The 15,229-nt window shown below is 33.4% G+C and overlaps 1 protein-coding gene across 2 annotated transcripts in view; it reads left to right on the top strand.

The window, feature by feature from the left end:
- The window catches only part of LOC114025953 (N-alpha-acetyltransferase 35, NatC auxiliary subunit), a 66,116-nt gene that overhangs the window by 39,179 nt on the left and 11,708 nt on the right, over positions 1-15,229 (top strand). For both annotated transcript variants that reach the window (XM_027839495.1, XM_027839496.1), the window contains exons 12-18: positions 1,323-1,501; positions 2,512-2,571; positions 3,376-3,482; positions 8,305-8,371; positions 11,239-11,337; positions 12,007-12,185; positions 14,150-14,286. In XM_027839495.1, the coding sequence (XP_027695296.1) occupies positions 1,323-1,501; positions 2,512-2,571; positions 3,376-3,482; positions 8,305-8,371; positions 11,239-11,337; positions 12,007-12,185; positions 14,150-14,286 (828 nt within the window). The remainder of the gene's footprint in view (positions 1-1,322; positions 1,502-2,511; positions 2,572-3,375; positions 3,483-8,304; positions 8,372-11,238; positions 11,338-12,006; positions 12,186-14,149; positions 14,287-15,229) is intronic.

Genomic DNA, 15,229 nt, shown 5'->3' with positions numbered 1-15,229 from the left:
TACAGAGACAACACTGAAACATTTCCTGCTTTTAGCACACAGTCTACAGAGGAGATAAAATATGTACACTGATCAAGAAGTATGGACTAATATAATTTGAGGAAGGAGAGAACATCAGTAGCTATGGGGTGAGGAAGAGCTTCAGGTAAAGGGGCACCTGAGTTAAGCCTTGAAGGAAGCTTAAAGAGTCTTAAGAGGCACAGAGACAGGAAATAGAATACTGAGTTTGGAGACCAGTTTGTAAATTAATTTGGCTGGAAAATAGAGTGTACAAATGGGAATAATATGAAACAATTCTGGAAAAGTAGGTGGAAGCTGTGTTGAGGAAGGTTTTAAATATTAGGCTGAGAAATTTGTATTTTAAAGGTACTAGGGAACCAGTAACAATTTCTAAGCAGGACAGTGGTTGAATCAGACCTCAGTCTAAATAATGTTAACTTGACAGCTATGTGAAAGATATATAAAGAGATGAGAGCCTGAAAGTAGAGGCTAATTAGGAGGAGTCGGGAATCTGTCCTTCGTCCTATAGATGATAAATGTCAGGATGACATGGGGGGGAAAGCCTGCTTGAAAATGTACTTTCAGATGTTCTAAAACCATGTAAGATAAAGGCAGAAAAACTGTTGTATTTATCACAATAAACATAGTCACTCGAGGCAGTGTTGTGTATCAGAAAGAGCAACAGTAAGATCTGGAATTAAAAGACCTGGTTTGAATCCTGTCTCTGCATGTAGTCCATCAACGAAGTCGTTTGAAATCAGACTGCTTGATTATTTAGCTTATTTCAAGGAGAGCTTATTTCACTTCACTTTTAAGTTAGAAAGAGGGGTTTAGGCTGGTGATTTGTATCTATCAACACAAAAAGTAATACTACATTTTTACCGAAGGGGTTAGACCAGTTCTTCCTTATTCATCTTCTTCACACAGGCTGTCTTTAGTTGAAATAATGTGAATTCCAGAAATAGACCTGTAATCAAATTGAATTACTTGAAATATTATGCAGACTAACTCTGCTTAAAGGTAGTAGGGATCTTATTATGTCTTCCATTATGTATATAATTCATACCTCCAGAGGAGGTAGATACAGGTCAAATGTATTGAAGTTATTAAATCTTAACAGTCTTATTATTATGCAAGTTCAGGAACAGAAAATTGCAAAATACATGGGAAAAAAACAACATATTTAGACTTGTTTGGGAAACTTTCAAGCTGACATCTTGTTCTGCTTTACAGAGGTTCACTTAATATGTTTTAAATTATTTATTGCAGAGGTTAAAATTAAAAGGAAAGATGAAGGAAAAAAATCTTTTTTTTTCTTTTAGATCATCCTATTATGATGGGTTTTGAGCCTCTCGTTAACCAGAGATTGCTTCCTCCTACCTTCCCTCGATATGCAAAAATAATCAAAAGGGAAGAAATGGTCAACTATTTTGCAAAACTTATAGATAGAATAAAAACTGTCTGTGAAGTTGTCAATCTAACAAATTTACACTGTATCCTGGTAAGTAGAGAAATTTCTGGCGTGAAAAAGAACTTCACTTTAGTTAATATGCATCTTTGACATTGGGACTCTAAGCTTTTAGGAATTGTTGAATACTAAAAAGCCATTGGCTTTGCCAAGAAGGAAGTTAGTGGTCACCTTAGAGCTATTCATTACAGAAGTGGGAGCAGAAGTAGGTTGTAGAAGACTTGTTCTATATGAAGTAAAGGTAACATGCATAGGTAAACAAGAGGTTCAAGGGATTGGACAAAGAAGGAGGGAAAAGGAAATTGAACAGAAGTGCAAATAGGCCCAAGCATACTTGTTTTTTAATTTGAAATTGAGATACCCAAGAATCCCTGAAGGAATAAGCCACCTCCTGGCTTGATAGTAGTCATTTGTCCCTTGATGTACAGAGTTATCTTTTTCAGCAAGAGAAATAACTAGAAACTTTATATTTGAGTTTCACCTTCTTTCTTCCCACAAAGGATGGTATGCCTAGCTAAGCACATTTACTAAATTACCAACAAAAACCCAAATATATTTTTTCTAGATTTCATAAATCTGAAGATTTTTTTATTGAAATGTTATGCTCTTAGAATAATGCTATAAAATATATAAATATTTTTAAAGTCTTACTGTAGCCAGCAACTTCAGTGATAAGAATTTAGTAGAATCGTTTCCAGTCCTTTGGGTTTTTTTTTCCCCGAAATAAGAAAGCACTTGTCAGTCATTATTGATTTATTAATGTTTATGCTTTGTACACATTAAAAATAACTTCTGGAATCTATGTTACTGTAGCAAGCTTGGCTAATTTTATACAAAAAGAGACCTAAAATTGTCCATTGTGCTTATAAATAAAATTTGGTAGTTCTAGCAAAATGAACAGATTTGTCATCTTGAGATGTTTGTTTGTTGTAGCCGTGAAAAAAAATACTAGCTACATCCATGTCATTATTTTTTGTATGTGAATTATGTGATCTTTTGAATTTTTGTTAATACTATAATTTTTTTCCCTGAATATGTATTAGGATTTTTTCTGTGAATTTAGTGAGCAGTCACCCTGTGTTCTTTCAAGATCCCTCCTACAAGTAAGTTAGTTAGTTTTGAATTCTGTCCCTATATACTGATTTTTTTATTGTTATATATTTTTTAAAAAGGCAAAATAAATGTTTAAAAGGAATTCAGTTATTATAGAACTGTACTTTTAGTTGAAGAATTGATTTTTAATGTAAATATCAGTAAATAATTAAGATGTGTTAAATATTTTAAAAATCCATGCAAAATGTTGTTGGTTGCTCAAAATTTACTTTTGGCATGCTTGAGAAAGTTACTTTGAAGTATCACTTTCTGTTTCCTATTTTACTGTGTACTTAACAAAAATGAACATTTCCATGTACAAAGAACAGAAAAAAGCCTTACAAATAAAATTATGAACCCTATATTACATATGCAACACTGCTTTCAATATGATGTTGCTAGATTTAATAACTAAGTATTATAGAAGAATTTGAATATATTCAATGCACTGCACTGCTCATCTTAGTTTGACTAGGTTCATAGATTCTGGTCTGACTTTTCAGTGAAGTTACTATGTGCTTTTTATTTCCTACGTTTTAGTTATTTTATTTTGGGTGAGAGCTCAGGAGCACCATTTCCTTATTCTTCTTCTAGTACATTATGGCCCAGAAAGGAAATGTATAACTTTTCATCAATGAGTCAATAACACAGTCTTTTCATGTAGTTAGACATTTTAATCATTGTCTTTCATTCTTCTGGTATCTTTCTTTATAGCAGCTTAAATAGCCTTTCATTTCTCAATAATGGCAGCTGTCTATAGTAGCAGGATGTGACGATCATGGAAATATTTCTAAAGAATTAACATTTCCTTTAAGACTACTTTTCTAGTGGATAACAAAAAGGTCTTTGGAACGCATCTCATGCAAGACATGGTGAAAGATGCACTTCGGTCATTTGTCAGTCCTCCGGTGCTTTCCCCTAAGTAAGTATCTTAAGAAATTTTAAGCAATTTCCCTTTACTTATACTGTGAAGTAATGTTTACTTAAAGCAAATGACTCAACCATTTGATGATCATCTATCTTTGTCTATTAAGCAGATACAGATGATTTTTCAATGTTAGATTTGTGATAAAGAAAGTATAGACAAAAGAGAAAATATGTTGAGTTACCTGGATAAAGATAAAATTCTTTATGAAATTTTCTTTAATTATTACTAACTCCAGCCAATCAAAGTGACCACTTGAAGGATTATAAGTGACAAGTTTGAGCAAAGTTAACAAAAGGCTAGTATAACGGGCTTGGGACTCTTACTTATTCCTTTTAACTTGATCTCTTTTGTTCCAGCTCTAAGTGATCAAATTTGTACTGAGTTTAGAACAGGAGTTGAGACACCACTATAATATTGAAATATATTTATAAATATGTTCTAAAGATTAGCAAATACAGTAGTGATTTTGGAGTTTTTTCCTATAGAAACATTGCATCATATACATGATAGTTAGTTTCCAGGATCAGCCCACAAAAGTCTAAATAATATTATTAACCTGATCCCTGGTCCTAGGAGCCAGTCAGTACAGGAGAGAGGAAGAGAAAGAATGGAATCCCCCCCACCTTCCTTTTTCATACCTTGTTCTAACATAGTTCTCTCTTCAGGTATTCAGTGTTTTTGTGCTGCCCTAAATCTCCCACTGTAGCAACCCATCCCAGGCTTATTTATGCATCACAGTGTTTTGTGCTCCAAAATTACTTTCTCCTTTAGTAAGCTAATTTGTAGCTAAATTATAAGGGAAGAAATGACATTAATATATACAAATGTGTAAGTGACTGATAACTTCCTTACCCTTAGTAATGTCATTGAGTATAAAAATAAATATTGATTTTAATCTGGAAGGTCTTAACTTCTTTGTAGAATTCCCCTCCCTTCCTATCCTTCATGATAAATATTCATGAATAATTGGTGCATGATAATCTTCATCGTGGCATTTTTTATTTAAGGCTTATCCCCATTACCACAAAGTGAGATGATCCAAGTGTCCTGTGAAATTAATTCTTATTGCCTTTGAATCCATGATAAAACCATCTCAGCCGGTTTCTGCCTTTCCAAGAAGAAACTCCTTCCATTTAGTTGTACCTTCCTGTGTTTTGGTTTCATATTTAGTAAGAATATATCAATATTGGTGTGATGGTTGAATTAAAGTAATAAGTCAACTTGTTAGTCATTGGACTAGGGTCTTCCATGAAGTACCCTGACAGTTAAATTGATGTTTATAGAAGTGATCATACTTAGATCATATTTTCTTCAAGAAGAGGGTCAGAAGGCTCTGAACATGTCTGAACAACACCACAAAGAATTTAATTGATTCTGTATTAACAGATGTAACTAAATCAGCCGCTTGCACACAGCCATACTATCAAATTGTTGCAACAATTGTCAAAGTCAGCAACAAAGTAGAAGGAAAGATAAAGACAAAAGGAAGATATGAACTATTTAAACAAGATAGTGATTCTTTAAAAAAAAAAAAAGGGAAATGGATAAAAACAGATCCCAACATGTACTATTACTATTTCCTGTGATAGTTTACTTCATGTAAATTAACAGCCACTAGCCTAAAAGTATTTAGGTAGTATCTTAGCCAGCAAATTCTTTCTCAAGTAGAGAGATACGGTAACCAAGCATAGTGGAAAATTATGAGTAGTACTGCCTCATAAACCAATGAGAAGCATTGGAAGGAAAAACAGTTTATAGAAATCTTAGGTTGAGATCCAGTTAAGCCATTTTATCCCAAGAGCATTTTAGGCTGAATTGGAAGGAGAATAACGAACAGAAAAAGGAAAAAATCTGTCAGGAATTGATAATTTGATAATGGACTGTTTTTTCCATAATTGACAATGGATCTGCTATATTTGGGCTCTAACATCAATTTCCAGTGTCCTGTATTAGAAGTAAAAATGACATTAAAGAAAACAAAGATGGAGTGGCAGCTAGGTGGCACAGTGGATGGAGCACCAACCCTGGAGTCAGGAGGACCTGAGTTCAAATGCAGCCTCAGACCAAACACTTGACACTTACTAGCTGTGTGCCCCTGGGCAAGTCACTTAACCCCATTTGCCTAAAAAAAGAAAAGAAAAGAAAGATGGAAAGAGCCCTGGACCAAGCCAAGTGTGTATTTTAAGGATATTGGGAGAAAAGTTCTGAAGATAATTGGAAATAGTGGAGCACAAAGGATGGAAAATATCATAGCAGATAATCCTATGGAAAAAAAGGCAATCAAGAAAATACCAATACCTGTCCACCCATATGCCTACTATCTTGTCTCTATTAAATTTTGAAAACGAAGTCTACACGTATTGAGAGAACCTTTTGTTTTAACGTCATTTCCAGCCCCAAACCCCCAAATTCCCCACTTTGCGAGCCTTGTCTTGTAACAAATAAACAAACAAACAAAAAACAGTTAAGTAAAACCAACTGCCACAATAGTGGCACCAATTGGCACATCAATAGAACCTGGCACAATCTATACCCATGTTCCTTTCCCCACCCCAAAATAAAAGGAGGATGGGGCATTTCTTCACGTCTTCTCTAGGGCCAAAATCTGGTTATTCTGATTAAATAGTGATTGGCCTCATTTTATTATTCCTTTATTCTATTATAAGTCATGCATATTGTCTTCCTCATCTGTATGCTTCACTCTACACCAGCTCATACTTGTTTTCCTATGTTTTTGTTAATTTTTCATATTCATTGTTAAGGTGCTGTAATATTTAATTATATTCACATACCACAGTATATTCAAGCATTCTCTTCGATGGGTACCCACTTTGTTTCCATTTCTTTGCTACCACAAAAAGTGATGCTGTGAATATTTTGACTTTAGAACATGAAGCCTTTCTTTTCTGGGTGTGATCTTTGGGCAAAAAGGTTATGAATACTTTAGTCACTACGTACATAATTCTAAATTGTTTAGCAGAAGAGTTGAACCAATTCAGTGCTCTACCAATAGTAGTTTTAGTGTAGTAGACAGGATTTTACATTAGTGATAAACTTTAGCAACTACATTTTTACAACTGCGAGGTTGAAAAGGTACACAAAATACAAGATTTGAGTGTGCTTATTGATTGCTAGGGTTTTTAAGGCTTTGAATCAGCAGAACAAAATGCACCCTTCACAGTTATTCTGTAGGCATATACTAAGGTTATGCAGACATATACTAAGATGTCTTAAGTTATCTCAAGAGAGATAACTCTGTTCACTGATTTACTGATTGTTAATAAAGCATTAAACACATAGGCATATGATTGCCAGATCTGTTTGCCAGTTACAAAGGATAACCAATGCAGAGTGAGGTTTTTTTTGTTTTGTTTTGTTTTTGTGGGGGGGAGGCAGTTGGGGTTAAGTGACTTGCCGAGGGTCACAGAACTAGTAAGTGTTAGGTGTCTGAGACTGGATTTGACCTACCTGCCACCAGAGTCAGTTTTAATGAGGATTTCTTTTTAAATGTGAGATCCTTCACGTGTTCTATATATAGGTAACATGTTAATTTCATTGGGCCCCACACAATTTCAAAGTCTCCTAAATGAGATTTACGATATTCAGGAATTTGATGTAACAGTCTATGGAGGAAAAACTAAGTGGATAAAAAATATCTTTGGTTCAGACTATCCATATAGTTGCATGGACAGTCTATAGAGCTGAACTGTCTACTTATATCTGTATCTGTATCTGTATCTCTGTATCCATCCATATGCCTTAGTGCAGATGTATAAGAATGTGTCCCCCGAATTGAATAAGAATATTGGGCTCAATTACATTTGGATAATTACATGGGTACTTTCAATAACCCCAAGCTTTGCCTTGATAACAAAAAAATTATCTTTTACAAACACAATCTGATGTTAGGTGGCTTTGAGTCATGGATTAAAAGATCTCTGAAAAATCAAAATTGTGGGTTACTCAAAAGACATTGTAAGAGACATAGGGCAAGCAATAAATAGTTGGCGAACATACTACCAATAATGAATTGTGTGCAAGAAGTAAAAAAAATTAAGAGGTACAGCCAGAATGAAAATTGACCAAATAGCAAAACGTGGTAAGAGTGTATACACACGCACGCACACACCTCCATACTGTGTGTTAAATTAGAATTGGTATAATATTGACACCTAGAAGAAGGTCCTCAAATCTATTGGGTGAATCCCCAGGAGAATTTATTGAAGCACTTGGACGTGATGGTCACAGGATAAGAAAGCATGTATGGGTTGTGATCTGATTGGTTGGAGTGAGAGTACCTGTATTGAAGAGATTAGAGGTTCTTTAAAACGTATTAATGTAAATGGAATTTCAAACAGTATCATTTGATGTGGAAAATTTAGTTTACATGAGACATAGTTTGGATAACAGAACTATATTTTATAGTTAGGCATCATTTTGTGAAAGTTCATCCCCTCAGGTTAGCTACCCTGAGTATCCCCCCACCATAGCTTTTATTATTCTAAATTTGATACCCCCAATCCTCATAAAGTCTCAAGTTTCCTTCTTATAATGGCAGCCATGATAGAGAGGACACTTTTTTTGACCTGGTGCCACATAACAATATGTAAGATGGCGTTTGTTGGCATTTTACCACTCCCTACCATTTTCTCTTTTTGTACTGTTTTTTTTCTTTCTCCTCTACTTTCGTTTTAGGTTTGCCAGAGGCACCCACAGGCATGTAGCCCAGTTGATGGTACTTAGATTTAGAGAAATTGCTGATCCTTGTCCCAAGCCAAATATAGTTTAATTTAATTTCCTGACAATTGTCTTACAGGTGCTGTCTGTATAATAATCACCAGGCTAAGGACTGTATTGACTCCTTTGTTACTCACTGTGTTCGGGTAAGAATTCACTTAGCATAGACAGCATAGACTAGCAGGTTACTGTAATGTTGGTAAAATGCTACATGGAATATAATCTCTCAATATTAGTATATTGTAACACGTGTTAGCTAATCTGTTTTGTCACCCAGTTTCATCAGTAATTAATAGATTTCTGTTATCTCCTTACTTGAACTTTAGTAGATGCTCTATGACTAAAGTAACCATGTTTTCTGTCAGAAATATAAGGGCATAAGCATGCCACTGAACAGTCCTATTTCTTTTTCAAAACCCTAATAGCATATTTTTTTAAAATTCAAATTAAATGGTTTCCCCAAACCTGAAATTTAAAATTGCCTTATTTCTATCAATATCTAAATGCATTTATAGGAATACCTTACTCCAAGGCAGAAAGATAACTTTTTAATTTAGCTTATAATAGTGTAAAGCTTAAGCTACAATTTAGGAATAACTTGAGAAGCAATAGATTATTTTTATTTCAAAAACTTTTTAATATGTGAACACGTCATTAATTTTGGGACCACTAATGTGAGATTTCTGTTAAATTTGTACCTGCTGCTTCCCAATTATGCTATATAAAACCAAATAAATGGTTTTACCAAGCAAATTAATAGTGCAAATAAGATTGTAAGAAAAAAAGTTGAAACTTAGATGCTCAGTAGGTTATTTCCAAAGCATAAACTCTTTGAACGCCATCTTCAAGTAATTTTTCAAGTACTTTGAATTGATACTTTCAACACACTTAAATTTAAGTGCATCCTGTGTAGCATATGTAGCCTCCTGTGTAAGTGCCTCCTGCTAGATGCTTAAGGAGATAAAAAGTTTAGAGAGGGTGGTCAGCCTCCTGGAGCTGGCCATACTTACTGTACTTAATAACTTCTATCAGTTTAGAACTAAAAAATATCATGGAAGTGAATGTTGAAAACTAAAAATTAATTTTTTTTTTTTAGAAAAACCTTGTATCTTAAATAAATTTAATAAAAACTTATTAAGTAAATTCCCATGAAGCACTTTAGTAGGTGTTTTCTTTGGTCTTATTCTGGTTGCTGTTTTATATACAAATACAGACTCGCATAGTCTTGCTCATTTTTATTCCTTATCATGCAACCAGATGTTTTTGTTTCCTTGTTTTTAATGCTTAAAAAAATCCCACTGCTATTTCCAAGTAGCACTCCCCAATATAAGCAGAAAATAGATGTGTTTCTTTAATCCTCTGAAGTCAAGATTAGCTCCTGCATTTGATCTGAGTTGTTAGGGTTGTTTTCTTTTGCCTTACTGTGATCATTGTATTTGTTGTGATTCTTTTGTTCCTGCTTAATTTGTTCTGTATGAATTTGTACAAGTCTTCACAAGTTTTTCTGAATACTTTTTATTCATTGTTTATTATGGCACAGTATTATTCCAGTGCCAGTTTGATCAACTGTTCTTCAATCAATTCAACCCATTTTGTTTCCACTTTTTTGATACCACGGAATGATGATATGAATATTTTGCAATATATAGGATGTCCTTTCTGTCATTGACATTGCTTTTTTGTCATTAGCCTTGAAGTCTTCAGTAGATCATTGGGTCAAAGAGTATGAACACTAAAGTTACTTTACTTACATCATTATGTGGGCCAGTTCACAGTTTCACCAATAGTTTATTAATGTTCTTATTTTCCTGTTACTCCTTTACTGACTATTTCTGTTTTTAATCATCTTTGCTAATTTGATGAGTGTGAAATGAAACCTGAGTTCTAAACTTTGAGTGATTTAGGGCACTTTTTGTATAAACTTAGTGGTCATTTTCATTTTTTTCTTCTGAAAACTGTTCATATCCTTTTGAATGCTTATATATTATGGATTCTTTATATGTTTGTGTTAATCCCATATATATCCTGGTTGTCAAACTTTTATCCTAAATATTTCATGCAGAGATTTTCTTCCCAATTAACAGTTTCCTGTATCCTAACTGCATTGATTTTGTTCATGAAAAAGTTTTTAAAAATTTTATCTAATTGGAATTATCATTTTTGATCTTCTTAATTTACTCAGTTAAAAGTTCTCCCCCTAACTCCTTTGAAAAGTACCTCCTTCCATTCTTCTCAGTTTTTTTTTTTAATACTGTGACCATTTCTATTGTCATATAATGTATTTGAAACTTATTGTGGTATATGGTGTAAGATGGCCTAAATGGTATAGTTTACAGAATGTTAGAAGTCAAGAAATGGATCCCATCCTTGCTACTGACTATCACTGTGTCACTACTGGGCAAATCATTTGGCTTATATTGCCAAAATGAGAGCAGTCAGACTTGCTTTTTCCCATATTACAGGGTGGTTGTGTGAATCAGAGAAGATAATTTCTGTAAAAGTTTTTTTAAGATACAAACATAAAGTGATAGGTTATTTCAAAAAGTAGTATACTATTTTTTCTCTTCCCCACTCCCTCATACCCCACAAAAATCTATAATCTGAATGTGATGAAGTTTTATAGTTAAAATTTATTCATGAATATTATGGGAAAGAAGTAGTACTAGAAGGACCAATATTCAAGTCTCTTGCATGTCAGAAAAAGCATGTAGCACAGAGTGGCCTGAAATAAGCAGGAAAGGAATTCTACCCTTCATCTCAGTATTCACAGCTTTTCCTAACAGCTACAGTTTAAAAAATTTAGGATAGACTTTGATGGACAGATGCAGAAGACATAGAAACCTCACAAATAGCTTCTTTGTTTTCACTGTTGGTAACTCTGAGATATATATATAAAATGCAACATTTTATCCTAATACCGGATATTAAAATTTTTGTAAATGTCAAATTTCTATAATGTGAAGTCTATAGATTGAATTTCACATTAATGATTAACACATGGTATGTATTTCAGCCATTCTGTAGTCTTATTCAGATCCATGGGCATAACAGGGCTCGTCAGAGAGATAAACTGGGTCATATTCTTGAGGAATTTGCTACCTTGCAGGACGAGGTAAGTAAGAGCCAACAAGTGTTTTTCACTAGAAAAGTACAATTTACAAAATTAATTTTTGTCAGCAAAATGATTATATTCTTAAAACCATTCCAGATCTGAGTCAGCATTTTTATTTTAATCTATCTCATAGAGTAGATCGTATTTAAAGAGCAAATATAAAGTATTTCATGGAGAAAGGAGTCCAGATTTTAAAAATTTAATTTAATGTTTTCAATGAAATAACCTGCAAGCTGGTATTAAAAAGTGAAGTGTTTTTTAACATTTAAAAAAAGGAGAAGTTATAAATTGGGCTTTAGTATTATTTGTACCAAGTTTACTTTATACTAAAAAAAAATCTAAATTTTATAGGTAAATTATGAATAGAGCATTATCTAGTGGTATGAGTATAGAATTGATTGAAACTCCCTCTTTATATTTTTATCTTCTAGAATAAAATGGAGATGATAATAGCAAAAACACTTAGAAGAAATAGCTTTTACTAAGTGAGGAGTTGGGGGATGAGCTTAACCCAAAAAGCCCAATAGAATTTATGATTTTTATGGGAAGATGAGATTGTATTTTCTATTCTGTTCACTTATTGTCCTGCCTTATTTTTTTTAAGTTTCTCCACTATCTTAATTAAAATTCTTTTTTATGACAATGTTTTAAAATATTTTATTCCAATAGGCAGAGAAAGTTGATGCTGCGCTTCACAGTATGTTGTTGAAACAGGAACCTCAAAGACAACATTTGGCCTGTTTAGGTACCTGGGTCCTTTATCATAACCTTCGAATTATGATACAGTATCTTCTAAGTGGCTTTGAATTGGAACTATACAGTATGCATGAATACTACTACATATATTGGTAAGGGAACACTGTTTAAAGTTCTATGTTAAGGAGATGGAAAGAAGAGACCATTGCAAAATATTCTTGCAAGTTACTTTTCCATTGAGTATATTTGAACTTTTATTGTGAGTCAAGTAGAAGACTTATTTAGAATCCTGAAAAATAGATCAGTTTGTTGAAGTCTCAGTGCTGACACTTAATAGGTTTGGGGCCATAGGCAAGTTATTGCACTTCTCTGAGCCCCATGTTTATCATTTATAAGATGGGGACAACACTTGCATTAACTGCTTCACGGTGTTGTTGTAAAGAAAGAACTTGGAAAACTTTAAAGTTCTGTTTAAATGTAAAATTGTTATTGGTGCTGATAATATTATTATTGTTATAGCCTTTTAAGTATTATGACTCCTATAATATATTACTCACCCATTTGTATATTATAGTCAGTAATAAAAAGAACCAAAAGCTTAATCTCATATTTGCTGGTCTTTTTCTTCCAGCTCTGATTTTATACTACCATTATTAAACCATAAGATTCAGGTAACCTGGTGAACAGATTTTTCAGGTTTTAAAATTAGTAACATTTTTTAAAAATTTACTAAGAAAGTAGTTACACATTTGTTTGTAACTTCTGCTATTTAGAGTAAAAAATTAGTTTCATATCCTACCAGTTAATTAACTTAGAACTACTATTTAGTATAGTAATACTTTTTAAGTTAACTTTGTGAAAGACAGAAAATAACACATTTCTTTTGATAAATGAAAGATGTGGCAAGCCTAGCAGGTATGTTGTTTGGGAAGTTCTAGATATAGAAATGTAGCAATTGGAGAAAAATAGCTGGCAGAGCTAATAATTCAGGATTTTAAGACTCACTTTTTTGGTCTAGTAAAGTGTCATGGTAATTCTTAAATTTAGATTCTATTCAACCAAATAGAAAAATTATTAGTAATACTGCCACCATGTGGCAATTGATAACACAGTTTTTATAATCAAGCCAATCAATGATAGATGGTATTTCACGTTGATGATTTTGCCAAGATAGTGGCCATAGATTAATATTGGTCACTTTGTGGTTCCTTTGTATCAGGTTATGATCATGAAAATTATTTTATGCAGCCTAGAATTAAAAACTTGAATATAGTTCTTTGGTCTATTTCAAATGATTAAGTATATCGAGCTTTAGTTTCATAGAGGTTTAGGCCATTTATAAAGTGCATAGAGAGTTTAGACTGTTTGAGTGTAAATAAACATGATGGTGGCTAGTTTATAATACCAAAAAAACAATATTCATAGAATATGCTTGTTTAGTACTCCAGTGAAATGAGTAAATTGAAGTATAAATCTGAAAATGATGTTATTAAATGTGAAATAATGAAAACATTTCTCATTTCTTTTATATGCATAGAGGTACCCTTTGTCGTTGAACCATTTCAGATAATAGAACATATTTAACATAAAAGATCTACTTATACCTATAAGCATTTTGATAATGTTTTAATGAGTTCAATTCAACTCTGTTAACTTAATAGAAATCATTTCATTAATGTGTTTGAAGTAAAGAAACCTCACATGAAATGTCAGTTTGTTAAGTTTGGCTGAAACTGAAACATTTTACAGTAGCACAGCTTTGCCATGAAAATTAGAAATGGAAGTAATTACCCATAAGATCACCCTGTTTATATAGCACCGGCCCTGAAGTCAGGAGGACCTGAGTTCAAATGCGGCCTTAGACCAAACACTTGACCCGTACTAGCTGTGTGACTTTGGGCAAATCACTTAACCCCAATTGCCTTACCAGAAAAAAAAAAAGATCACCCTGTTTAGATCTACAGTGTTAAAATAAGAACCAATTAAGATATTTTTAACAGATTATAATTTAATATTTCCTAATAGATTATAGCTAAATAGCATCTATGAAACTATAGTTATGAAATTGTCTTAAGAGTTAATCATTTAGCAATAACCACGAATTATCTTATTTTAGGTACCTATCTGAATTTCTTTATGCCTGGTTGATGTCAACATTGAGTCGTGCTGATAGCTCACAAATGGCAGAGGAAAGAATAATGGAAGAGCAGCAAAAAGGTCGTAGTAGTAAAAAAACAAAGAAAAAGAAGAAAGGTACTTACAGGTTATTTTAAAACTAGAACAACTAAAGATTTATGGCATGACATTTATTTAAAAATAAGGTTTGTTTTTGGCAGATAATACACACTTAACAGATACTTACTCCTTCCCTATCGGTCATGGGCCTTGTCTCACTACTAATCAGCATAGAACCTTTGACCTTCTCTTTCCTTCCTAGGCTGTTTCCCTCCCTCCTCAGATAATCTGGTGGCCACCTGCTCCCAGGGGCTCGCCATATCGCTGCTCAGCTTAATGTGGACACTCAATCACCTTTAGCCCTACTGCAGCTCAGAACTCCCAGTTTCAAGTGATTTTAGCCTCAGCCTCTCCACTAATAAGAATTATAGGAGTGTACCACCACACCAGCAAAGGTTAAGATACCCTGGTCTGTCTCCTCTTGATATGGGTTAGACTGACAGCATAGGGAGGAGTTGTGTACTACAGAGATGTTCTAAACATCTTAGGACTTTAAGAGAGTTTGCCTGGGAAGCACAGGATGCTTTCAGAAGTCTATACTTTATGATCCATGAAGACAGGGAGTAGGAAGCTCCCATGTTTTTGCTTTTCATCAAGATTTAACCACCATAACAGGGGGTAAGGAAGTTGACTGACTGGTTGTTTTTTAAATGTCCAAATGGGACTGCTTTACATAGGAGTAGATAGATTAATTTGTAAACTAAAAGAGTGTCATATCAAAATGCTTTTTTTTTTTTCAATTCAACAAATACTTATTAAGCAGCTCCTATGCACAAGATACCAAACTAGACACATGTGGGTACAAGGTGAAAGTGAAACAATTCTTGCCCTAAAGTAATCCACATATGTGAGATATTCTTAAGGCAGATATCGTAGTGAAGTCAAAGGTTCTGTCCAAATCATCTTATACTGGAATCTCCTTATATTGAATATCATAAAGAATGGGGACCAATACCCAAAT

The sequence above is a fragment of the Vombatus ursinus genome, unplaced genomic scaffold (assembly GCF_900497805.2).
Source record: "Vombatus ursinus unplaced genomic scaffold, bare-nosed wombat genome assembly UNPS02014832.1, whole genome shotgun sequence".
Lineage (NCBI taxonomy): Eukaryota > Metazoa > Chordata > Mammalia > Diprotodontia > Vombatidae > Vombatus > Vombatus ursinus.
Note: the sequence above shows the minus strand (reverse complement) of the source record. Positions and strands in the feature narration are given on the sequence as shown.